Source organism: Stenella coeruleoalba (assembly GCF_951394435.1).
Source record: "Stenella coeruleoalba genome assembly, chromosome: 20".
NCBI lineage: Eukaryota > Metazoa > Chordata > Mammalia > Artiodactyla > Delphinidae > Stenella > Stenella coeruleoalba.
Window position 1 is genome coordinate 26,719,865 of NC_137166.1, and position 25,051 is coordinate 26,744,915.

The 25,051-nt window shown below is 53.1% G+C and overlaps 1 protein-coding gene across 12 annotated transcripts in view; it reads right to left on the minus strand.

Moving 5' to 3' along the window:
• Positions 1–25,051, minus strand: part of NDRG4 (NDRG family member 4) — a 79,886-nt gene that overhangs the window by 10,267 nt on the left and 44,568 nt on the right. For 5 of the 12 annotated variants that reach the window (XM_079907410.1, XM_079907413.1, XM_079907412.1 and 2 more), the window contains 3 exons: positions 12,849–12,943; positions 6,962–7,006; positions 2,694–2,741 (listed from right to left, as the gene is read on the minus strand). In XM_079907410.1, the coding sequence (XP_079763536.1) occupies positions 2,694–2,741; positions 6,962–7,006; positions 12,849–12,943 (188 nt within the window). Of the gene's footprint in view, positions 1–2,693; positions 2,742–6,961; positions 7,007–12,848; positions 12,944–13,968; positions 13,998–17,961; positions 18,066–25,051 lie in introns of those variants that run through there. The other 7 variants (XM_079907414.1, XM_079907404.1, XM_079907408.1 and 4 more) reach the window with 7 other exon arrangements.

The following is a 25,051-nucleotide window of genomic DNA, read 5'->3' on the forward strand; positions in this document are numbered from 1 at the left end:
GCGGCCACTCTGAGGTCCTCTCGTGTTCACGCCTTTGCTTTCGCTGCTCAGGGTCGTCAGTTCTCCAGGAAGCAGGAGCTGGATGCTGCAGGTTCAAGACCCGCTCCGGCCCCTACTGTGTAACTCTGAGCAGGGCATGCACTTCTCTGTGCCCCAGCCACCGCTGCCTAAGCCACCTCATCAGGACTCTGTGAGAACTAAACAAGCTGGTATCTGCCGAGTGTTTAGCACTTGGAAAGGGGCCCAGAAAGGGGGCTGCCGTGGGTGGGCATCTCTAAGCCCTGGGGAGGCGCCCTGCTCGCTGGTCCTTCTGCAAACTATTCCCTCTTGGCCACTCATGGGGAGGCTCCAAGAGGGTCTGTCAAAGCTGAATAAACAGCCCTGCTGGCACCAGGGGGAGTCCTGGGAACTACAGGGGGGTGGCCCCAGGGAGTTGGAGGTGGGGCTAGGGTCAAGGACAGTCAGATGTGACTGAGCACCTACTGTGTGCCAGGTGTTATGCAAGAGAGAAGGAGCTCGTTTCCCCATGTTTCAAGTGGAGGACACTAGGATGCTCAGATTCAGAGACAACCTAAGTTCTTGCCTCCGACAGGAAAGTGGAGACTCAGGCAGGGAACATCTTCTTGGAGACTGGCCTTCTTGGGTCTGGGCTCAGAGGACCACTGTCGAGGCCTGTCTCCAGTGGGGAGAGACAAGGCAGTGCCAACCCTGTGGCTCGAGGCTGCACCCCGGGAGCCACACTTCTGGGAGTCCTCCAGGCAGGCCCGAGCCCGCCACAGCCTCCCCACGGCCCAGGCCTGTCCTCCCTCAGGGCTATCAAAACAAGGAACAATTCCTGCTCACTGACCACTGATCAGATGCTTTTCATGTATCTTCTTATTTATCCTCACAGAGAAGGAAACTGAGGCTAGGAAAGAACTGACTTGCCCAAGGCCAAGTTCCGAGAAGGCAGAGGGGGACCTTGCCAGGGGCCAGCCTCAGGCTGCTTTTTTCTGAGGAAGACCTCAGGCTCCATGCAAGAGACTTCTGAGCAAGCAGCCCCTCCACAGGGTGCGCGTCCCTGCTGGGGCCCCTGCCTCATCCCCACCCCCCAGGCTCTGTTGGCGCTGGAGGGCAGGGCCTGGGGCAGGAAGAGTGCACAGTGCTAAGGAAGGTGGGATGGGGCAGGAGGGGCACACGGTGTTATGGAGGGTGGGCTGGGGGCAGGAGAGCGCGTCCACAGCACAAGAGCTGCAGTGCGCTTCCTGCGGCATAGTTCTCGGAGCGGGGTCAGCTCTAGCCAGCAGAGCGCAAGTCAGGGCCCAGGGCGTGGTCCTCCCAGATCTCCACCGCCCCGTGGGTGTGTGTGTGAGGGCAGTGTCTGCCCCTCCCAGTCCAGGTGTGGCCGCCCAGGTCCCCATGCCCCACCAGGGGCAACGGGACTAAGTCGCAGCGCTTGCACCACTAAGGCTCAGGCCCCTGGGGATGGGCTGGGCTGGGCTGGGCCTGGACAGGCCATCGGGAGCACCAGCCCGGTGGCCCACTGACCTTGGCTCAACCCTCCACCGACCTCCCTGCACCCTCTCGACCCAGGAGTGCAGATCCAGGTAATCCTGATAGAGGCCAAAGGTCCCCAAGAGGGGGGCCCCAAAGGCCGCAGCCAGACGCGCTTTGAGTCCCCCGATCCCCAGGGCCGAGGGCTCTCATTGGCTCTTGGTGACGTCAGAGCCCGTCCCCGCCTCCAGGTGGGCGCCAGCTCGAGGCACTGCGGCAGCAAGGGAGGGGGCTCTAATGTCCTCTCTCTCTGCCTGTCCGGCTCCCCTCATCTGTGACCTTGAGCGCTGCGGGGGGGGGGGGGGGCGGGGGGGCCTTCTGAGTGCGCGCAGGGCTGCTTGGATTCCTCCCATCAACCGCATCAATAATTCAAGGACCGGGTCTGCAGCGGCGGGTAGGCGCTGACGTCGTTGCCTGGGTAGAGGTCGGCCCCATGGCCTCCGGACCCGGCAGGGCAGGCTACGGGGTAGAGGGGTATGTGTGCCCCTGCCTCTCCCTCCTGGAGTTAGAACAGCACCGAGCCTGGGCACCTGCTGCCCCCAGGCAGAAGAAGGAGGCACCCTGGTACCCCCGGGGCCCCTAGCCCTGCAGGTTCATCCCTCCAGCATTGCCTTCCTACGCCCAGAAAATAAGGCGCAGCGACCCCCTTCTCCCTTCAGGGACCCCAGCCTGACGGACCAGTTAACACCATAACCCAGACTTCCCCCTACTTCTGCCTGACTAGCACCCTGCAGTCCCCCAAACAACCAAGACAACCCGCGCAGGGTCAGGAGGTGTCTGCTGGCACAGACACGCAGGGAACAGCTTCCACAGGGCTGAGGTGGTCACAGGCGCCAGGCAGAGCCAGGTGGGCACATGCCAGGCGGAGGGCACACCGTCAGTGGAATATACACATGCCTACACACCGATCCGTACAGGCTTACAAACAAGTCACAGCCCGTTCCAGTTTGTGCAGAGATTTCAGCCTTCCCCGCCCTTCCCTGCGGACCCTGACCAGCAGCTACCCACAACCGCTGCAGCAGACCAGGGTGCCTGGAAGCTGCTGGCCTTGCCCAGTGACCCCCAAGGTGAGGCGACTGAAGGCAGAACCACCACCAGACAGAGGTAGAGGGATCCCCTCCCTCCCCGCCCGCCTCGCCACCACCAGACTCCGCACTCACCCCATCCCAGCACTCCGGCATCTTGCTGAGGGAGGCGACCCGCCTCGACTAGGAAGGGCAAACAAAGGCCTGAGTCACCAGAGTCCAGAGAGAGGGGGCAACGCAAGTAGGAGACCAGCGGCTCTATGACGGGGCACAGCTCCCGGGCCATTTATATGTAGAGCCAGGGGGTGGCGGGGGGGGGTGGGGCCCTGGGCTGGCCCCTCCTCCCTGCGGGGTTTCTGAGCAGCCACTCGCTCACCCGGAGCCCCTGCTCCCAGATTGGCTTTCAGGAGACAAACTTGGCTCTGATTGGCTTCCAAGGTTCTCACTCACCCCATCTCCTGCTCCTCCCACCCCCAGCAAGACATCAGTCTTGATGGTCCCCAGCCCCTGCAGCCGGCCCACCCCCAGCACAGAGGCTCACAGCAGCAGCTGCACACGGGTCCTAGGAAGACAAGAGGCCACGTGTACAGGTGTGCCCTGTGACAGGCACACAGGAGCCTCTCAAAGACGAGCACACCGAAGCAGGGCAGGGTGGACCACACAGGCATGCCCTAGACAGCAGAGCCCTTGACCCATACCCTGGGAGCAGGGAGGGCCCGAGAGCGCCCCAAGCCCAGCCTCCACGTCAGAAAGGCCTAGATCCCTTAACCTTGAGGGGATACGGGGAGTCACTGCTGCCTGGGGCAACCTGGGTCATGACCCTACTCCAGGGGACTGCTCCTTCTCCACCCCCAGGGTCTCCCCTTGGGCAGCCCCCACTTTGCCCACATGTATACGCAGCACCTGCTCATGCTGGGGAAATGGGGCCCGGGGGCCTGGGCAGATTGCAGGACCAGGGAGATGGTGGGCGCACACCAGCTCTGCCCTCCCCCACCCCCACCCTGCAAAAGGGGCTGGAGGCCACTAGAGACAGGAGGAGGGACGGGAGGCAGCTTGTCCATGTGGGCATGCCCACCTGCCGCAGACACACCCAGCCCTCTTTCCTGGGGCCACCCAGCCTGGGGCTTGGCTCTCGAGTCTCTGGGGAGCAGGATGCTCGAGCCGCCTCCCACCTCCCGCTGTCCTGAGCAGCAGGACAGGTGCTGGAGGTCACGTGGCTCAAGATTTGGGGGTGGAGCTGGCCAGAGACATGCAGGCAGAGTAAAGAGATTAGAAGGGGCAGGGAAAGGAGAGCAGAGAAGGAGAGGAAATAGGCCAGGGAGGGGAGCAGAGGAGGGAGCCCAAGGGCTGAGAGAAGCAAGAGCAACAGAGAGAGGGAGGGGTGTGGGCCCCTGTGCCCCCATTCTGTCTCTTTGGTGAGGGAACACGCCACTCGTCCCAGCCTATGCCGACAGCCCTGCACGCTGGCTGGCTGCCCTGGGGGAAGGTGGTCACCTCCCCATTTCTGGGTGCCTAGTGACCTGGCCAGCACCTGCCACGTCTGCTATTCCTGGCCATGAACTCTGCCTGGGGGGCATCAATAACTTTCCTTGCCCCTCTCTGACCTCTCGCACTGCGGGCCTAGTGCAGAGTGCTGGGGGCCTGTGGTCTCCCAGGGCAGCCGGGGTGTGGAATGGGCTATCCCCCAGTCCCTCCTGTTCTGTCCATGTTCCCTGTTCCCTGCAGCCACTTCGGCACAGGCAGAGGCTCTGGCAATTGAGGTGGTGTGCAAGAGCACAGCCCTGTCTGCAGACAGGCCCACAAAATCCTCCCATATGCTTCTGGAAGAGGGGCAGGGTGGGGTGGCCTCCCACCCTTTCTGCCACTAAAACCCTGCCCCTTCATGGTCCCCATCCAACCTTATGCCCACCTGAACCTCTGAGTAGCCTTTCCCACCCTTGGACCTGGGAGATCTCAGACACTGCCCACCCCAAGCCACGGCCTCCCAATTCTGCTCAGCTCAGTGGTTTCAAATCCACAGACCTGAGTTTAAATTCCAGCTTCCCCACCCACTAGCTGGGTGACCTTGGACAAGATTTTTAAACTCCTCTGTGCCTTAGTCTCAACTGTCAAATAGGAATTGTGTCTTCCTCACAGAGCTGCTAGGATGAAGAAAAGACTCATACATCACTACATGTAGCGGCCTATATGCAGGCCTATATGTAGGCCTCTCCCAGGCCTGCCCAGGGGAGAGATGGGATAATCTGCGTGTCTCTCCAACCTGTTGGCCTCCTCCCTGGAGGTTGTACAGTTGTGGCTGAATAAGGCAGGCTCAGGTCCTGCTAGCCAAACCCTGCTAGTCTTTGCTGTGTGACCTCAGGCAAGTCAGTCAACAACTCTGAGCCTCCACATCTGTAAATGGTAGAAAAGCAGTGTAGCTGCTTGCACAGGTAGCCTTAGGGAGCAAGGGTAACACATAATCTTCACAAACCTATGAGACAGGATGAAGTGCTGAAGCACAGAGAAGTAAATTCTCCCACTCAGCTGGTAAGCAGTGGAGCTCAGCACCCCGGGCCTGAGGTCACATTAAGAGTAGGAAATGCTTAGTACCGTATCTCCCACGTGCCATACTCCATCCAGATGCTTTGCACATGTTACTTTATTTTATCCTCTGAACACCCACTTTACAAACAAGGAAAATGAAGCACAGAGAGGTTCTGTAACCTGCCCAACATCACACAGCCAATGGGTACAGAGCCAGGAACCACACGCAGGCAGTCTGGCTCTAGTGGCCACTAGTCACAGCCCAGGGTCTGAGTGCCCAGCCCAAGGGCACCAACCCTGACCCTGCAAACACCCAGGGAGGGCTGAGCTGCCTGCCTCACTCTACAAATGAGGTAGTGACCTGTACTGGAGGTCAGGTGGCAGGGCCAGGACCTGGACCCAGGTCTTCCTAGTTCTAGTTTGTCCTTCTGCCTCCCCCACTGGCTGGGCCCACTGAGGCAAGGGACTGAGCAGGATAAAATCCCTGCCAGGCCTTGGCCCAGACAAGGGCCCTCCTGGCAGCTGCTTTACTGAAAAAACAATTAAAAGAAAAAGCAGCCGCTGTGTGGTGTACCCAGAGTACACAGTAAGGCACCTTTCAACACACGCTGCACTTTACCAAGCAAAGGATCTTGAGAACCAAGGTCCCACACACATGGGGTGACCACCCTAGTCTGGGCCCGGCAGATGGGTGCAGAGGACCCCAGGATTCTCATCACCTATTTCACCCTCCAATCTGCCTCCCAGGGTGCGTGTGTTTTGGGGGCTGGCAGTCAGCACCGTTGGCGTCCAGTGAGTCCCACTCAATGTCGGGCAGGGGCTGATTGCTCTGGACTTTATTTCAGCAGCCCCGTCCTGTGGAGGAGGGTCTGTTTGTTCACACATTCCAGCCCTCATTTGGAGCAGGGAGGACAAAGGGAACTCTGGCTGGGCCTGGGCCACCTTGTGGACACCTCCCCGGCCTCATCCTGTCTTCTCGAGCTCCAGAGGCCTTTGTGTTTGGAGCTGGTGCTCCCAGGAGACCAGAGCATGTGCCCAAGGGCCACTCTGATGCCTCTGCTTGCGTCCTTGAAGGACGGGTGACCCAGGGTCAAAAGCACAGTTCGTATCCAGATCCTCAGATCCTGGCTGCAGCTCCGTGCGCCTGGGAGAGGAGCCGGCAGGCCACCCCTCCTTCCACGTCACGCCTGCGTCCAGACCACAGGGCTGAGGCTGTCACGGGGCTGGGAGACTGACCCAAATTGGATGGTGGCCTGGGGGCTAGCTCCTGCCAGCCAGGAGGAAGGTCCCAGAAAAGCCTGACTTTGTTCGGTAGGTTATGATGGCCAGCGGGGCCCTGGAGCCCTGTGAGGCTCCCATTGTGTCTGCTGTCATGCCTTTTCTGAGACCCGGAAATAAATGGCCACTATGGGACTCACAGGGGAGGAATGGTTGGCCAAGTGAGCAAAATCAGAAATCATCATGCAGAGAAATAAAAACAAAGAATGATTTCAGTTTCACAGGGAATCTGGCATCAAACTAAAGAGGACATGGTTGTCCTGGGCAACTGTTGCCATGGAAACGGGAGCTATTTCAGAGCATCAACCTGGCTTTCATAGGAGGAAAGTGCTGATTCAGATGACAGCATCCTCACTCCCCCAGACCTCTCCTCCTTTCCCTGTCCTGTTCAAGGAGAGAGGGGGCATTTCTCCACGGGACAGAGGGGAGGCAAAGCCACTGTGAGCAGTGGGGGTGGTCCTGGAGGCTTCCAACTGCCCAGTCCCTGTGGCTTCAGGCTGGGGGCACGTGGAAGGGCTGTGAGCCTCCTCTGAAACAGGCTGGGTGGGGGAGGGGCCAGCCAGCAGCTGGTCCCCATCTGGGGAGGCTGAGCAGAGACCTACCTTCCAGTCTGTGTCCACAGCCAAGAGGAAGGTGTCGGAATTCTCCTAAAGCAAGGCAAACAGAGGGGGTGGCTCGTTAGGCCCCAGGCTGGGCCAGGCAGGGAAGGCAGGCGGCCACAGGGGCTCTGCCTTGAGCAGACTCACTTGCTGTTCCCCAGGCTATCTTTTTTTTTTTTGGCCACACCATGCGACATGTGGGATCTTAGTTCCCAGAAGAGGGATCAAAGCCGGCTCCCTGCAGTGGAAGCATGGAGGCTTAACCACTGGACCGCCGGGGAATTCCCTCCCCAGTCTATCTTAATGTTAACAAAAGTGACAGAGGGCTTCCCAAGCGCCGGGCATCAGGCCATTTAGTACCTGACAGATGAGGCTACGAGCAGCTACACACATTGATTTTACCTGTTAATTTTTTTTTACCTATTAATTGAAAACGTGAAGATTTCCACTTTGCAGGTGAGAAGGGTGAGGCTCAGAGAGATGGAAGCACATGGCTAGAAAGTGATGGAATAATCTCTGACCCCAAATTCTTGCTGTTCAGCACTTTGCCCGCTGTCCCCACAGATGACTTTTGAGGTGCCCATCAGGGCACAAGCGCAGAGGCGGGCCTATCACACCCACTTTAGGGATGGAGAAGCTGAGGGAGAAGGGGGCTTTTCTGACCTGCACAAAGGCGCTGTCTGGGCCTCTGCAGTAGCTGCTCTCACCTTTCCACACCTGCCTGCTTCATGCTCTCAAAGCACCAAAATCCCCTGCTTTTAGGCTCATTTATGGTGACTGGTGTGAGTCTCTGATTGGTGCCCATCCCTCCCACTGGACTGCAGGCACCGAGACGGTATGGACCACGTTTGGCTCAGCTCTCAGCATAAAGCCTGGCATGGACCAGGCTCCTCAAACACAAACAGATCTGGATGAACAAGTCTACCTTCATGAATGAGGGGAGCACGGTTTACATATACCCACTGTTTATAAGGTGGCAGAAACGGAGAGTGGAGGAATGGGGGCCTGAACCCCATGTGTCTGCGTTGCCAGGCTCTCCCCGATGCAGCCCGGCGGCCCTCAGACACTCTACACCCGCCCTGGGTCTCTGTCTGGGGAAGGAACCTCATGGGGGGATCCCACATATCCAGGAAGAGCAGAGATCTGGGGCCTCTGCCCTGCCTTCTACTGTGTCTGTCTAGAACCCTCTCTGCTCTCCTCTGCTCACTGTGGGCAGATCACTTAGCTTCCAAGCCTCAGTGTCTGTGAGGATTAAACAAGGGGCACAGAGAGCAGTCACTCTCTCCTTGGCACTGCTGCACTGGACTCTGTGCTACAGATGCTACTGAATACATATGTGGATAAATGAGACAGACGAGAACCAGGATATTATGGGAGGACAGCGAGCGAAGGGCAGGGCTACTAGGTGCAACAAGGAGGAAAATGAACCCAAGTCACAGGAGCAGGGAGGAAAACATTGAAAAGCAGCGAACCTGATGTTTTCACCCACCTGCATTCTGGCAGTTGGAGTGGGAGGGGTGATGGAAAAAATCAGACAGCACTAGAGGCTCTCGCACGAAAAAGGAAAGCCAGCTCTCAGATGAAATCAACAATGGCTCTCCTCCCCTCCTGGTTCCTCCAGGGCCTGGGGGCTCTGCCTGGGGAGGGGAGGAGAGCATGGTGGCCACTCCTGGACCCTCCAAGGAAGGGGGCAGGGGTCTGGGGGAAAGGGTCGAGGCTGGTTATCAATGAATCCTCTTACCTTGGAAGATCTTGCCCGAGGGGGGGCCAGGGAAAGAGATGCAGGAGATTTTCAAGGGGATGGGAAGCTTCAGATGGGCAGGACCCCAAACCAAGAAACAGCAGGCATAATACAAGCCAATCCAGAGACACTGGAGGCCTGGGAGGAACCACATGGACATTCCAAGGAAAACCGGTGGGAGAGAGGGCCCAGCTGAGAGGAGGGGAGCAGGCCCAGGAGCGGCCTAAGGAGACCCAGGTGGGGATGCAGGCATGGGGAGAATCAATGATTTTTCCACGGAGCCCTGGACACACCAGGCAAAGACTTCAGAAGCAAGCGAGTCTGAAATGGCGGAGGGACGGTGGGTAACCGTGTGGAAGTATTTGCTCCTCAGTGCATTCAGGGAATTTGCACCTGGGAGGTTGAGGAAGATTTAAAAAGTGAAAAGGACTGGCACTTCTGTCCCGTGCAGCTGGACAGGGGAATCTGTCCGTGGGTGTAACCGCCTGGGAGAGAGAGGCAGAGAGCGAGGCAGAGCTTCAAGACAGGACTGCACCAGTTGTCACTGAAATCTGGAAAGGCCACACTGGGAGCACCTAGGAGGATTTTGGGGGGTTGAGGATGGGGCCATTAGTCCGCCTTGGGAAAAGCAGATGTGACCAGTGACCAGGTCTACAGGGCTTGTGCTGACCCGAGAAAGGAGAGAAACTCAGCTGGGGATTCGCAGCCTCCGTGGAGGACTGAGACGCAGACCATCCTGCAGGGGAGCCAACTCTGGTCCAGGTGGGATGAGGTGAGAGACACCAAATGCAGCAGGAAGAAGGCAGAGCCCGGGGGCTGGTCAAAGGGGCTCAGGGAGGGAGGGGCAGCGAGGTGCTGGGCCAGGCTGGGCAGAGAAGGGGTGCGAGGGGCCCTGCCAAGGTGGGGGGTGGAAGAGACAGGCATGGAACGTGTGAGGCCAAGGTGCCCTGCGCGCTCTGTGCCACCCACAGCTGCGCACCCCGTACCAGCAGGCAGCCCCCTACCCCTGAGCCCTGGTGATGAGTGCAGGGGTCCCTGAGAGCCACCATCCGGCCCACCACGCCCTCACAAGAAGGCTGGTGTCTGCTCGCATGCCTCGAAAGATGGGCTGTTTGTGGGGAGGAGGGACTTTTCAGAGAGTTCTGAAAAACTTCTTTCTTCTTTCTTCTGAGCTGCATCACAATCTATAGCTTCCACCCGACCCAAGTCTTTACTGAGAGCCTACTGTGTACCAGGCACTGTGCTAGGAACTGGGGAGATCGGGGAACCAAACGGACAGGGTCTCTGCTCCAGGAGCCTGTGGGGCAGAGCCCGAGAGCCCTAAGTGCCAGGCCCGGAGGGTGTGCGGGTGTCAATATTAGAGCCGGTGGTCGGAGAAGGCCTTCCTGAGGAGGGGGCATCTGAGCAGAGCCTGAACAAAACGAAGGGCCAGCCCTGAAGAGTCCTGCGGCTCGCGTGTCCCAGGCAGACGAAACAGCCGGGAATATGACCAGCCTGTTCGAGGAAGAGCAGTGAGCCTGGGAGACAGGATAGGAGCCAGCAGGGGGAGGGGGTGCAGAGCACACCCTGGGCCCCGGGAAGGACTGTGGCTGCAACTCCGAGTGCGACGGCAGCCACTGGCCAGCTGGAAGCAGAAAAGTGACATGATGTGTGGAATTTTTAGTTTACGCAAAAAGGATAAAATTACGGGGGTACCTTACCAAAGCCAAGAACAATAGTTAAAAACAGGCCTCAGGAGGGACGGTGGCCAGTAATAGAAATCAAATCTGGTCAGTCTAAGCAAAAAAGGGAAATCTATAATTAGGATACAAGGGTGCCTTACCAAGCCGAGGGCAGGACTCAGGAAGGGCTGGAACAAGTGAACGGAACACATCAGAAAGCCAGGAATGACACGATGTAGTTTACAAGGTTGTACAGAGCAAGGAGACCAGTGGGGAGGCTCCTTGAAGCAGAAGGAAGGCGGGTGGGGCTGCCGTGCCAAGGCGAAGAGTGGAAGAGAACATGCGAGGCCAAGGTGCCCTCAGCTTTCTGTGCCGCCCACAGATGCACACCCGTACCAGCGGGGAGCACCTGGGCAAGAGATGATGGGGGCTTGGAACAGGGAGGAAGTAGAATTAGAATCAAAAGTCTACCAAGTGACCAGCTCAACAGCTGTTCCCCGACCATTCCTGGGGGTTGCCCTCAGGTAATCAGGTCTCATAAGTTAACTTGAGGTTCTGTTTTAAAAGTAAAACTGCACCCTAGGAATTCCCTGGTGGTCCAGTGGTTAGGACCCCGCGCTCACACTGCTGAGGGCCCAGGTTCAATCCCTGGTCGGGGGCGGGGGGGGGGGTGGGCGAAACTACGATCCCGCAAGTGGCGGGGCAAAAGAAAAAAAAGAAGACTGTACCCTTCTTGGGGACAAGACTGCTGGCCTCATGTGGTTGGGCCCCTGGCACCTGGACAGCCACTCTGTCCCAACATGTGGAACTCAGCAGCTCTTGGGCTTATCTCCTTCTGGAGGGAGAATCTGGGAGGCTGGGGCAGAGCAAAGAAGGGTGTGCCGAGGATCCAGGGACTGGGCTCCTGGCCTCCCCACCTGTAAAGCGAGGGGGGCTGGGCGGCATAACCAGCAGGGACCTACAGCCGTGATGCCCCCGAATTCTATGAGCAATGGACCCATAGCTTTTCCCTGCAGGAGGGAAAGGGAAGCTGTGCTGGGTGTTACCACAAGAAAACGTAAGAATCCGCCTGCCAACGCAGGGGACACAGGTTCGAGCCCTGGTCCGGGAAGATCCCACATGCTGCGGAGCAACCAAGCCTGTGCGCCGCAACTACTGAGCCTGCGCTCTAGAGCCCGCGAGCCACAACTACTGAAGCTCTCGCGCCTAGAGCCCGTGCTCCGCCACAAGAGAGGCCACCGCAATGAGAAGCCCGAGCACCGCAATGAAGAGCAGCCCCTGCTCACCGCAACTAGAGAAAGCCTGCTCACATTAACGAAAACCCAACGGAGCCAAATAAATAAAATTAAGAACATTTTTTAAAAATGCTATTAAAAAAAAAGAAAACGTGGGTAGAGCTAATTCTGAAATCTAACGCCTGGTGTTCAGACGAGGGCCCTTTGGGATAAAATAACAACCTCAGATGCCTTGATGCACTGCTCCTGGAAACACTGCTGGTAATACTTTCCCTCATACCTCAGGGGCTTATGAGGAAAAAAGAGAGGCTGCAGACATGAAAGGCCCAGGTAGTTGGGGAAGCATCGTGACCCTACTGGAGGCAGCACTGCCCAGCGGGGACCCTCTTGGGGCTCAACAGCCGCCCACAACCAGGGGTTGAATACGGGCCTCATTCCCCGAGAGCTGTGTGACCCTGGCCAAGTGAGTTAACCTTTCTGTGCCTCGGTTTTCTCATCACTAAAATGGGAATAACTCTTCTACAGAGCCTCCCAGCCTCAAAGACAGCCAAAGCCACAGCGAGGTTGGCTGGGTTTTAGCTGCGTGGGCGTTCAGCCCACCGGGAACTCTCCCAAGGCGGGGACAAGGCTTCTCAGGGTGGCTCACGGGATGGAGGGCCATCTCCTAGCCATCAGCAAGACTACTTGTCGTGAGGTGGATGGACCTAGAGTCTGTCACACAGAGTCAAGTAAGTCAGAAAGAGAAAAACACCGTATGCTAACACATATATATGGAGTCTAAGAAAAAAAAAAAAGATCATGAAGAATCTAGGGGTAAGACGGGAATAAAGACACAGACCTACTAGAGAATGGACTTGAGGACACGGGGAGGGGGAAGGGTAAGCTGGGACAAAGTGAGAGAGTGGCATGGACATATATACACTACCAAACATAAAACAGAGAGCTAGTGGGAAGCAGCCGCATAGCACAGGGAGATCAGCTCCGTGCTTTGTGACCACCTAGAGGGTTGGGATAGGGAGGGTGTGAGGGAGGGAGACGCGAGAGGGAAGAGATATGGGAACATATGTATATGTATAACTGATTCACTTTGTTATAAAGCAGAAACTAACACACAATTGTAAAACAATTATACTCCAATAAAGATGTTAAAAAAAATAAATTAAAAGAAAATAGACTAAAGGGAAGGCGCGCGGTTTCCTTCTCGGTCACGAGGTGGCGCCCTCCGCCCTCAGGACCGCGAAGGGGCGACTCACCAGCTCAGTGGCGTCCTGGCCCCGGAGCAGTGGCTTCTCCTCGGGGAATCGCAGCTCCTGCAGGCCGGCCATGGTCCCGTCGTGGAGCAGGAGCCCTAGCGAGGGAAGGCGAGGACGAGGGTTGGGCCCTGCTGCGACAGGCACGCCTGGGCCCTGCTCGGACTCTCTCGGCGGGCGGAGGGGACAGCGCAAGCCCGGGCTGGGGCAGGGGCACCGGGGACCACACCGATCCCTCCATCCCCGGACCCCCGGTTCCCAAGCGCAGGCCCAGCGCGGCGCTTCACCCGGGCAGCAAGGCTCCGTCTGCAAGACTCGCCTGCTTGGCTCAGGGAAGGTCATTGTATTATTTGGTCTTAAAAGTTAAAACATGTTCCCTGCCTCCCCCAAAAGAAAAGGAAGAAAGAAGCAAGGGCGGGGGGAGGAAGAAAGGAAGGGAGGGAGGGAGGAAGGATGGAGGGAAGGAAGAAAGAAAAAAGGAAAAGAAAAGCAAGGCGACACAATACAGGATGACCCTTGAATAAGTTCAAGTAAACTGCATTTATTAAGAAACAGAGGGACAAGTGTGGGGAAGCCAAACACAGGGTCGGAAGCACCCTGTGGTCAGAAGTGGACAGTGGGCTCCGGGAGGACACAGAGGAAGAGAGCTGAGGGCTGTCCTGAGTGCCTAGAAGGACAGGCCTGGGTGAGGATGGCTCTGAGAGGGCAGAAGGGCGGGCCTGGCAGTGTGGCAGGCAGAGTGACATTGAAGGTGCTGGTCATGATGTACCACCAGCAGGGAGGGATGACACAGTGACCACTCAACCCACAGCCTCCAGGCAGAGGGGCCCAGACCCTAATGGCTGCGTGTTCGTGGGAGACCCCGGGCCTCTGAACCTCAGGAGAGGAAGGGGTCATATGTGCACGTGTGTGCTTGGAGGATCCAGTGGTGGGGGAAGGCAGACAGAGGGTGCCAGGACCCCACAATCTGTCTGTCTAGCCTGGCACTGCCATTCCTCACTTGGATTTCAGGATGGCACAAATCATAGTGCACCAAGAGAAACACTAGGCAAGGAGATGAGCTGGAAATTCACAGAAGAATTACAACTGGCCAGTAAATACACGGGACAATGTTCAAGCTCACCAGAAGTCAAAGATATCCTTTCTTTTTTTTTTTTGCCAATGGAATTGGCAACGTTTGCAGTGCTGGCAAAGATGCACCCCAACTGGCACTTTTCGCATGCTGCTTGTGAGCGTATAAATCGGTACGTCTTTCTGGAGGGCAGTTTTACAGAATGAATTAAGATCATTTAAAAGGTTCTTACTCTTGGACTCAGCAATCTTCTCCCTGGGAGAAATTTCCTAAGGAAACCAGAGACGGCACCTAATGATTTATCTGTAAGAATGTTCACCACAGTGCCATTTATAATCCAAAAAAAAAAAATCCAAAACAAGCTAAAAAAGCGAAATGTCCGTAAGTAGGGCACTAGACAAACTATGGGTAAATAATTTGTAAAAGATTATTTAATAACATGGTAAAATGCTTGTGTTGTAATATATTTTTTTTAAAAAGCAGTTATAAAACATACAGTATTATCCAAATTATGAGAAATATGAATAGTTCCATAAAAAAGCCTGGGAGGCTTTTCACAAAGTTAACAGGCATTATCCCTGGGTGAAGGACTGAAAATTAGGGTCTACAGTCTGAAATCAGGAAAAAACAATATTTAGGAAAGACCGTTTGTAGATCACTAACAACTCTTTATTCTTGCAAAGCACTTCACATCTCCCAAGGTACACTTTCCTGCACTATTAGATTTCACCCTGATGGGAAGTGCGGCCTGACCTGGAAGGATGGAAGGATGACTTCCTATCCTTCCTCCCATCCTCCCTCCCACCCCTCTTCCCTTCCTTCCCAATTCTATTTTTAGTCTTTCTCAAGAGTGAAGCCCTCAGACTTTCCCTTCTGCCCTGAAAGGCTGACAGTCCCACTAGCTGGTTGGTCAGAAGATGCCCCCCCGCCCTGCCCACCCCTGCTCCTTTGGCTTCTCCCCGTGGAAGCCCTAGTGACTGGGGAGTCAGCGCAGTGGCTTCCTGGGACCCAAGGGCACATGGCCTTGGATGGAACCCATTGCTGTGGCAGGGAGGTCCTGAGACCAGGTCGTAGCTCCAGACCCTGCCTGGGCTTCCTTCCATCCTGTCAGAAGCAGGGAGCACCAGTCCTCCAGAATGCTAACATAGACGGCGCCTTGTAATCGCATGGGGCTCCCCTCCTGAGTCTAGTCTGGGTTGAGATGTGCTGGGGCTGGGCTGGGAGCCGCTAGCCACTCAGGCCTCCTGGAAGATTAATCCAGAGCTGTGCAGCCCCCCTGGGAAAGCCTTGTCCCCAGCATGAAAAGGCCAGGCAGGGAGGCCCCTGCCCACCCAGATACCCAGGTCCCTGCACCTTAGTGCCATGCTGGAGCTCTCAGTTCCCAGCGGCTTCTGGGGAAACCAGCTAACACAACGCAGACGGGCTGTATTTTTAGAAAGGCGTCCTCTCCCCTCTCCCCCATTTTCTCTTCCACCCTCTCTGACATGCGCACACTCATCCATCCATCCGGGTGGGGAGCTGCAAGAAGGGCCACCCTGGAAAACTCTTCTCCCATTAGGGCCTTTTTAGCCGCCAACCCCCCTGAATACTGAATTCAACTAAAAGCTTTGGCAGCACTGGGGTGTCCCCGCCCTCTCCCAGGCCTGTTATGAAACCACAGTGGAGACCATCCTCCCCAAGGACGGTTCTATTAAAAGGGCTGAGAGTGGGCAGCGCAGGGACAGATGGGCTGTGATGAGGGGGTGGCGGGGAAGGGGGCTGCAGAGAGAAACCTCATAATCCAGAGAACTGGGGATGTGTCAGCCTGTGGAAAACAGGGACAGCCCAGGGCCCAGCAGGTGATGTGGGGCTCGGGAACAGAGGCCGGAGGGGACATTCCCACAGGGTGGTGGCAGACGAGTTTCTTCCTAAGAAAGTTATGATTTTAAAAAAAGCAGCTAGATGATGTTACAAGAAAATGAGATTCCCATCAGATCAGTATATTGTATGCCTGAAACTTATACAATGTTATATGTCAACTGTATCTCAATAAAGCCGGAAAAAATTTTTCAGAAAAAGAGCGTGAATGTGTTTGTAAATATTCTGGCATCCCTTGGCCCTGAGAAGGTGTTTTTTGTTTTGTTTGTTTTTTTTTGCGGTACACGGGCCTCTCACTGTTGTGGCCTCTCCCGTTGCGGAGCGCAGGCTCCGGACGCACAGGCTCAGCGGCCATGGCTCACGGGCCCAGCCGCTCCATGGCATGTGGGATCTTCCCGGACCGGGGCATGAACCTGTGTCCCCTACATCGGCAGGCGGACTCTCAACCACTGCGCCACCAGGGAAGTCCCCTGAGAAGGTTTTTAAATGTGTTATTTACTTCTCTAATCATGACAATTGCTATAAAATAAAGTTCAGAAAAATCAAAAATAATAAATAAAAGAGAGCGTGAGATTCCTATCAACCGCCCACAAGGAAGCCTGAGTCAGGTTTGTCAGGAATCAGGGAGCAAAAGGCAAATGGGGTGCGAGATCCCAGGGGTCTGTGAAGCAACAGCAAGGGACCTTTTCACTTTGCCTTTTTTCCCCTCTTGATCCCAGATTCTCTAAAGGCAACACAGAGTGTTAGAACCAAATGGGCCTGGGGTGAATTCCAGCCCTCAGCTTCTCGGTGGTCCGGCCTAGCGTCCCTGGAATCTCTTCTGTATCACTCACTGCCTAGCTTTATTTTGGGCAGATCACTAAGAGGATTGCTTACCTGCAAAATGGGAGCAGTAGCCTTCCTCTGCCCACCTCAGAGAGCTTTGAGGTACAACAGAGACAACAGATAGAAACATGCTTTTTAAATGGAAGATTTCTGTACCCATTTGGATGGGACAAAAATAACATAAGTGACTGGGGTCCTCCTAACCTTCCTTTGCCTCCTTAAGACAACTCTGCAGTTTCTTTTTCTCTTGTCTCCTATTTAAGGAAGGGTTCATACCTGCTGGCAGGGAGGCTCCGCTGATATTTCAATAAATGGACAGGAAAGGGATGAGGGAGAGAAAGCCCGGGCTCTTTGGCTGGGGGACAGAAAGGAGCTCCCGAGCAGCGTGAATGTGGGTGGATTCTTTATGGGGAACTGCATTGCTTTTCAATTACTTTTGGTTGCTGATTCGTGCTTCTTTAAACGTGATTCTATCCTGGGCCACGTGAACCCTCACACTTATTAGGGTTAAAACTATAAACAATTACTATGATCATTCCTGAGCCTTGTCAGTAAGTGCTTCAATTCAATCGATCAGTGGCAGTTACACAAGCTATGGAATAAAGCAACTGCTGAGTGGGAGCGCGGCTCAGCAGTAGTAGGGGGCGTTTGGAAACACACGTGGGGATTTTGGGTTGTCTCAGCCACTGGGGGCTCCTAGAGCATTTAGTACCCGGGAGCCAGAGGCGTGGAAGGTTGTGTGAGGACAGTGCTGCCCAGCCAAGCATCGCTCCCCACCCCAAAACACCCAGACCTGTCCCACCAAGAAATGCAAGAGCTGAAGGTGAAGGAAGGCCAGACATCAACAGGGTAAAGTTAGCACATGCAGGCGAACCAGACCTTGTGGGACAGGGAGAAACCAAACTGTAAAAGCGGAAGGGCTGTGGAATGGCTTTTTTTTTTTTTTAACCACAGGAGTGAGGGGGCCTCTTCGCAGGTCATGGTCAAGGTCTTGGTCCAAGATGCCCTGTGGATGGTGCACTCCTGAAAGTCCTGATTATAAGGTCCCGTTATTACAAGAAAAGCCACAAGCAAGTGGAACAGGGAGCAGAGCCAACCTGGCTTGGCCAGCTCTGCCCTGGGGGAGGGGTCTGCGCCACAGATTAAGAACGATGTCGCTAAGGGCAGGCAGACGACTGACGTTCAAGCCTGAGCACCTGAGGTCCTTCCACCCACACCACGCCAGCCCTGTGGTTTGAAAAGAAGCCCCAGAACTCAGGGACCCCAGAAATCAGAAACTCAACTTCCAACTGTGCTATGTAGAGGGTTTCGAGCCTCCGGGTAGCTGGCCCCTCATATCATTCTCTCTGTCCCGACCCTTACCTCAGAGGGTTGGGACAGCACAGTAGGTCCATTCTACCCACAGGAAGCACGTGCCTTTGTTCATGCCGTTCCTTCCGCCTGAAATACCTTTCCCTATCACATCCCTACAACAACAACAATAATGACGAAAACGATTGTTAATATTTTCTGACACTTGATATGTTTTTGTTGAATGAGATGGAGTGAAGGAATGCTTCTTCACCCAGACTGCAAAGTATTAAACGACTGGTAACATTCAGCGTTGGTGAGCTTGTGGGGAAACAGCACGTACTCTCATACACTGTTGGCTCAACTGCAGTGGGTTCACCTTCATCTGGAGGGCGGGTTGGTAGTTTGTAAAAATGCAAACATCTATCAACTTTGCAATGATATCTCTAGATATTTATCCTAAAGAAAAACACTAAGAGGCTGTGCACAGGGATGCTCACTGCAGCACTCTTTGGAATAGGAAAAAGCTGAAAACAACCCAAACAAATGTCAGGAGAATGGTTAAATAAACCATGGCCCATCTACACCCCAGAGCACCATGCAGCTATTTACAAATTAAGGCAGCTCCACTCAAACAGATAGGGAAAGCATTCTAAAATATGCAGTTAAGAGAAAAAGGAATGCCGCAGAATAATAAGTATAAATAAATAAGCCCCATTTATGTAAAAAATACATGCATCAAACAGGTACATATATTTGCAAATTAAATCCTCAAATGAATCAGGGTAACAGTAATGCTCACCTCTGGAGAGGGATATGGGTTTGGAAGGGTCTAAAAGGAGACTTTACTCTACACAGCAGACATTATCAAATCTAAGATACCATCGCTCATAGCTGACACTAACATTTTATGCACCAAAAGAAGAGAAAAAACACTGCCAATTAAATTAAGGCATAATACTGTCTCCTACCTTTTAACTTTTTATTTTGAAATAATTACAAATTTAGAAAAATCAAAGAAAAAACAAAGCACAGAAACTTCCCATATACCTTTCACTCAGCTTCCCCTAATGTCACCATGCTACAGAACCTTAATACAATTAAGAGAAACCAGGAAAGAAAATACTGATACAATATGGTGAAGTAATCTGCAGACCTGAGATGAATTTCACCAGTTTTCCCAATAGTCTCCCAGTCCAGGATGCCACATTGCACAGAGTTGTCATGCAGTCTCTTCCAATCAGGGACAGTGCCTCAGTCTGTCTTTTATGATGTTGACACTTGAAAAATACTGATTAGTTAAATCTGTAGAATGTCCCTCAGTTTGGGTTTGTCTGTTGTTTTCTGATGATTAGACCAAGGTGATGCATTTTTAGTAAGAATACAGCAGAAGAGATGTGCCCTTGTCATTGTACCATTTTATGGGTTACAAGATGTCAATCTGTTTTATTATTGGGGATGTTAAGCTTGATCACCCGATTCAGGTGGTGTCTGCCACGCTTCTCCAGTGTAAAGTTACTATTTTTCCCTTTGTAATTAGTACGTATCTTGTGGGAAGATACTCTGAGACTATGCAGACATCCTGTTTCTCATCATACTTTCGCGCACTAATTTTAGCAACCATGGATGATGCTTGCCTACAGTTATTACTGTGGTATTTGCTTAACGATAATTTTCTATTTCCATCATCTCTTCTACATTAACTGGAATTCTCCTCGAAGAAAAAGAGCTGTCTTTTCTTCTCCATCTACTTATTTATTCAATTACTTATTTTATTCTATGGGTTATAATCAATCTCTATTATTACTTTATTGCTCTGATTGTCCCAGATTTGGCCATTGGGAGTTCCTTCAAGCTGGCTCTTGGGTCCTTTCACCACGCGCCCATCATTTTTTTGAGTTGTTTCTAATTTTCTAGCCCTATATGATGTTCCAAACTCATCTTGCATTTTTTCTGCCTCAATCACTCACACACACACACACACACATTCTATATCTATGTATCTGTATATCTATTAAAAGTCTGGAATTTATACTGATACCTCTAATTCCAATTCAACACCTCTCAGTTTATTCTAACTTCCCCCCTTTCTTTAATTGTAATTGTTTTTCTTCCACAATGAGAAACCTGGTTCTCATTATCCCCAATATTTTTATTTGTTCACTCCTAGTATACACACAAAGTAATTTCAGAACTGCTACTCACATAATGAGTTCTTACTATTCAGAACTTTGGGGACTTACTTTATTTTTTTAATATTTTATTCTTTTAGACTTAGGCCCAAAATTTTAAAAAAATATTTATTTATTTATTTAGCTGTGCTGGGTCTTAGTTGCAGCACGCGGGATCTTCGTCTGTGCAGGATCTTTTAGTTGCAGCATGTGGCATCTTTTAGCTGCGGCATGCGGGGTCTTTAGTTGCAGCATGTGGGGTCTTTAGTTGCGGCATGTGGGATCTAGTTTCCTGACCAGGGATCGAACCTGGGCCCCCTGCATCGGGAGTGCGGAGTCTTAGCCACTGGACCACCAGGGAAGTCCCAGACCCAAATTTTTAAAAGCATCTAGCACTCTTGCAAATTCTTTTTTTTTTTAAATTGAAGTATAGTTGCTTACAACACTTGTAAGTTCTTAAAAAGGAAAATACAAGTGAAATAAACTGTGTCGGGTCTTCCTAAAACTTCTTCACATTCAGGGTCCAGTGCCTCTGAATCACTCCATCTTGAAGTTGTTGCTGGCTATGCTTTTCCATGAAGTCCCAGCTCCTCTGACATTAAGATCATCTGTGGTGCAGCATTTCCCAAGAGTGCTCTACTACTGATTCCAGGATTTCTCTCCAAGCAGCAAATTTTGGTGTACATGTGATGGCAAGGACAGTAGTCCTGGTGCCCAACTTACCAACAGAGACTGTATTTTAGAGATGTTATGAAAAAAAGGTGCATCTTCGAGTTGCCATAACATAGTTTTTTTTTTTTTTGCCGTACGCGGGCCTCTCACTCTTGTGGCCCCTCCCGTTGGCCCAGCCGCTCCGCGGCATGTGGGATCTTCCCAGACCGGGGCACAAACCCGTGTCCCCTGCATCGGCAGGTAGACTCTCAACCACTGCGCCACCAGGGAAGCCCAAAATAGCTCTTTTATAAAACTTTCTTCTGTTGAGGTACAGCAGCAATGTGTGAACTCTGTTTCTGTACACATGTGGTTCCAGGTATTAAATGCAGACATAGGGGCTTCCCTGGTGGCACAGTGGTTGAGAAAAAAAAAATTGCTATAAATGCAGACATAATAAGCCTCCAATCCCCAGACCAAGGGCAAGGGCAGACAGAACTGGAATCCCAACAACACACTCCATGTGAGCAGCTTCTGTACGGAGCCAGTAAAAAGTCCTACTGGGGCAGAGACTGTTAATTGTCCCCCAATACCTGTTCTCTTCTTCTTCTTAATAGATTCCCAAATTTTAGACAAGCAGGTAGACAATGGGAATAAAGCCTATTTATGACCATGTGACAGCAATCAGCCAGTTAGATGTAAGTGGAAGCATGTGACTTTGGGGTAGTGCTCTTAAAGGGAGGAGACATGTCATTCTTCAACCTTTCCTTCCTCCTGCTGGCTGGAATATAGATGTGATGGTGGGAGCTTGACAGCCATTTTGGACCCTGAGGCTGGATACTAAAGGTGGCAGAGTGGCAATATAGAAGTCTAGGTTCCTGAGAATCATGAAGTCATAATTCTGGATGGCCTATCTCTAGACTCTGCTTATGAAAGAGGGAAACACACTTTTATCTTGTTTAATCTATTTTTTAAATGAGGTATAGTTGATTTATAATGTGTTAGTTTTAGGTGTTGAGCAAAGTGATTCAGTTTTTTATATATATATATATATATATATTTCAGATTCTTTTCCCATATAGGTCATTACAGAGTATTGAGTAGAATACCCTGTGCTATACAGTAGGTCCTTGTTTATCTATTTTATATATAGTAGCACATATCTATACTTTGTGTATCCCAAACTCCTATTTTATCCCTCCCCCCACTTCCCCCTTTGGTAACCATAAGTTTGTTTTCTATGTCTGTGAGTCTGTTTCTGTTTTGTTGTTGAATCTATTATTATCGTGGGTTTTCTGTCACATGTCATTGAAGCTAATCTAAACTCGGGACAATTTTCTTGGAGACCCAGCCTATAACATGCTAAAGGAACTCAAAGAAAAGGAACAGGACGGGGCTTGCCCAAGGGGACACAGGGAAATTCTAGGGCTGATCCAGAGCCCACAGCCTCCTCTCTGCATTGAACAGCATCCTCGCTTCAGGGAGTGCGCCAGCCCCTTCCAGCACACAGTAACTGCATCAACACGAGTAACTAGGACCCACATCCAAAAGTTAAAAAGCTCAGTTTGGCACTTTCGGCCACAAATTATCAAGTTTCTTTAACACAGGTGCCTCAGTTCAGTCCTGTATCTTTGCCTAATTTGGCAAATGTTCCAGAAACAAAGATACGCTTGTCCTGGATCTTTGCGCCAGGTTCAAAGGGGTAAGCCGAGGCAACAAGCCTCCTCCAGCTCGGAGGTCTGCAACGTGGTCGGCAGGAGAGAGCGAGGCCAAAGGGGCAGCTTTCTCACTGGCTATTTCTCTCCTGGAAAGCCCCCTTTCCCTCTGAATTGCCTCACGCGCTCGTGTTCTGAAGAACGGCACACCCACCTGGCAGAGGAGCGCCCGCTCCAAGCAACTCCCAGGGTCTTCCTGCCTCACATATGATGTCTGCAGAAGGGGGGCCCTGCTCAACCCCAGGCCATTTCTTCTCATAACAGCACCTGGTTGTGGAAATGGCACCCCTGCCCCATCCTCAGTCCATGCGGTACAGGGATGACCACACCCCCAGGGGCGGCCAGGGGCGGCCAAGTGCCCCAGGCCTAAGTCCTTCCTTCCTTCCTTCTTTCATTCATTCATTCACTCACCAGATATTGATTGAGCAGCTACTATGTGTCAAGTACTATTCTAGGCACCAGAGATAAAAGATTGATCATTACAGACAAAAAGTCCTACCTTTGTGGAACTTGCAGGAGAGGGGGTAGGCAAACAATCAACAAATCTAAGTAAATATACAGTGTGTCAGACATGCCAGGTGCACGAGGAAGCAATGTCACAGAAGGGGAAAGAGCATGGGGCTGGGGGCTGGGGGCTGCGATCTGAAACAGGGTGTGAGAGCAGGCCTCACTGAGAAGGTGACCAGAGCAAGGACGTGGAGGAGGTGAGGGAGGGGCCCTTGTGGATGCCTGGAAGAGCGCTCAGGGCAGAGGGAATAGCAAGCGCCAAGGCTGTGAGGCAGGGGTTTGCCTGGCGTGTTCAGGTGGATGTGAGGAAGCCAGCGTGGCTGGAGCAGAGTGAGTTGGGGGAGACAAGGAGGAATGCGGCCCAAGAGGGAAGAGCAGAGGCATCAGATCACGTTTCGTCTAAAAGGTTGTTAGAAAAACTCCGGCTTTTCCTGAGTGAGATGCCTTGGAGGGTTTGGAGCAGTGGGATGATGTGACAGGATTTCCTTCCATGTTCTATGTGTAGAACAGACCTAGGGGGTGAGGGTGGAAACAGGGAGACCAGTCACTGTATTAATCCGGGAGAGAGATGCTGACGGCCGTTGTGGAGGTGGTGAGAAGTCCTCAGGTTCTGGGTATGTTCTGAGGGTAGCTCCAGGGGGGAGCTGCGGATGGATCAGCTGTGGGGTATGAGAGAGAGAAGAGTCAAGGGTGATTTGGTTTTGTCCTGGGCCACTGGAGGGGGAGAGCTGCCATTTATGAGCCCGGAAGACCTTGGTAAAAAGAGGTGGGGGGAAAGCCCAGGCGGCTGGCTTAGACCTGAGTCAGGTGGGGCTGCAAATGGCAGGTGGTTATTAAGAGTCTGCACTTCAGGGGAGAGTCTGGGACTGGAGACGTCACCACACAGACGATGTCTGAACGCATGAGACTAGATGAGGTCAGTTAGGGAGTGAGTGAGGACAGAGAAGCGGCCCCAGGATGAGCCCTAGAGAAAGGAGATGAGGAGAAAGCAGTAGAGAGTGTGCAGGAACAGCTGGAGAGGTAGGAGCGGGGTGCGGCAACCAAGTGGACACACTACATTTGGCTTCAGAGACAGTTCAGGGAGAGGTGTGGGTTCCAATCAGGGCAAGGCCTTTGCTGGAATATTTGAGAAGCTCTTTGCTGGGGTTATCAGGAGGATGGTATGTGAGTCAGCAGCCATTTTGCCACCACGAGGAAGGGACTGACTTGGGGCCGAACCAACCCAAAGAATGGAACTGATAGGAGTGGGGGAGAGAGAGAAACAGAGCCTGATGGCCTTCAGCGGCCATAGGTCCACTGTGCTGCACAGACACCCTAGTCTCCCTTCTTTGTGTCAGGCTAAGTTCAGTTTCTGTCACTTGCAAGGTCTTTTCACCTGCATGGTCCAGAGGGGCCAAGCGAAGCCCAGCACCCACCTGTCTGGCAATCACACAGGGTAGCCAGGCCTGGGCGTGGGGTCAGAGGGCTCATGGGCTTGGAGGCAGGGCTTCCCTACCACACTTGAATGGCAACACCACGGTCCACCCTGGCAGTTCAGGCCTTTTCCAACCCAGGCACTTCCATCAGGTGAATCCGAAGATGCAATGGTAAAAAGGAGCCCCAGAACATTCTGCGGCCTGTGGTCCTCCTGGATGACCACTTCAGATTGCAGGGGACCTCCAGGCCACCGCTGACCACTGTCCCTCTCTGCCCTGTCCCAGGATGCTGGGTTCACATATGATGTCTGTCTCCAAAGCAAACAACTCTGGAGCTGGCAAGGGCTTTGGGCGCAGTGGGCTTAGAACACTCACTTGATGGACGAGGAACAGGGGTACGCTCGGGTGGGACAGGCCAGGATTCTCACTTGCCCGGGACTGGAGCATCTCCCGGCACACAGTGCCTGCCGTGCACTGCCCCCAACACGTGAACTGAAAAAACATCTCAGTCCCAAAGGTCCTGGTGACGGGGCTTAAGACGTATGGCCATTCTGGTTGGAGTACACCTTTCATCTGTGGTTTGGAGTTTACAGTACCTGAGGATTAAGGAAAGGGGAAGGGCGTGCCATGAAAGCTTTTCTGTTATGACACAGAGACTAGGTTTGTGGCAGGCGAGCAGAAGCTCACATCCTACCGATGCTTG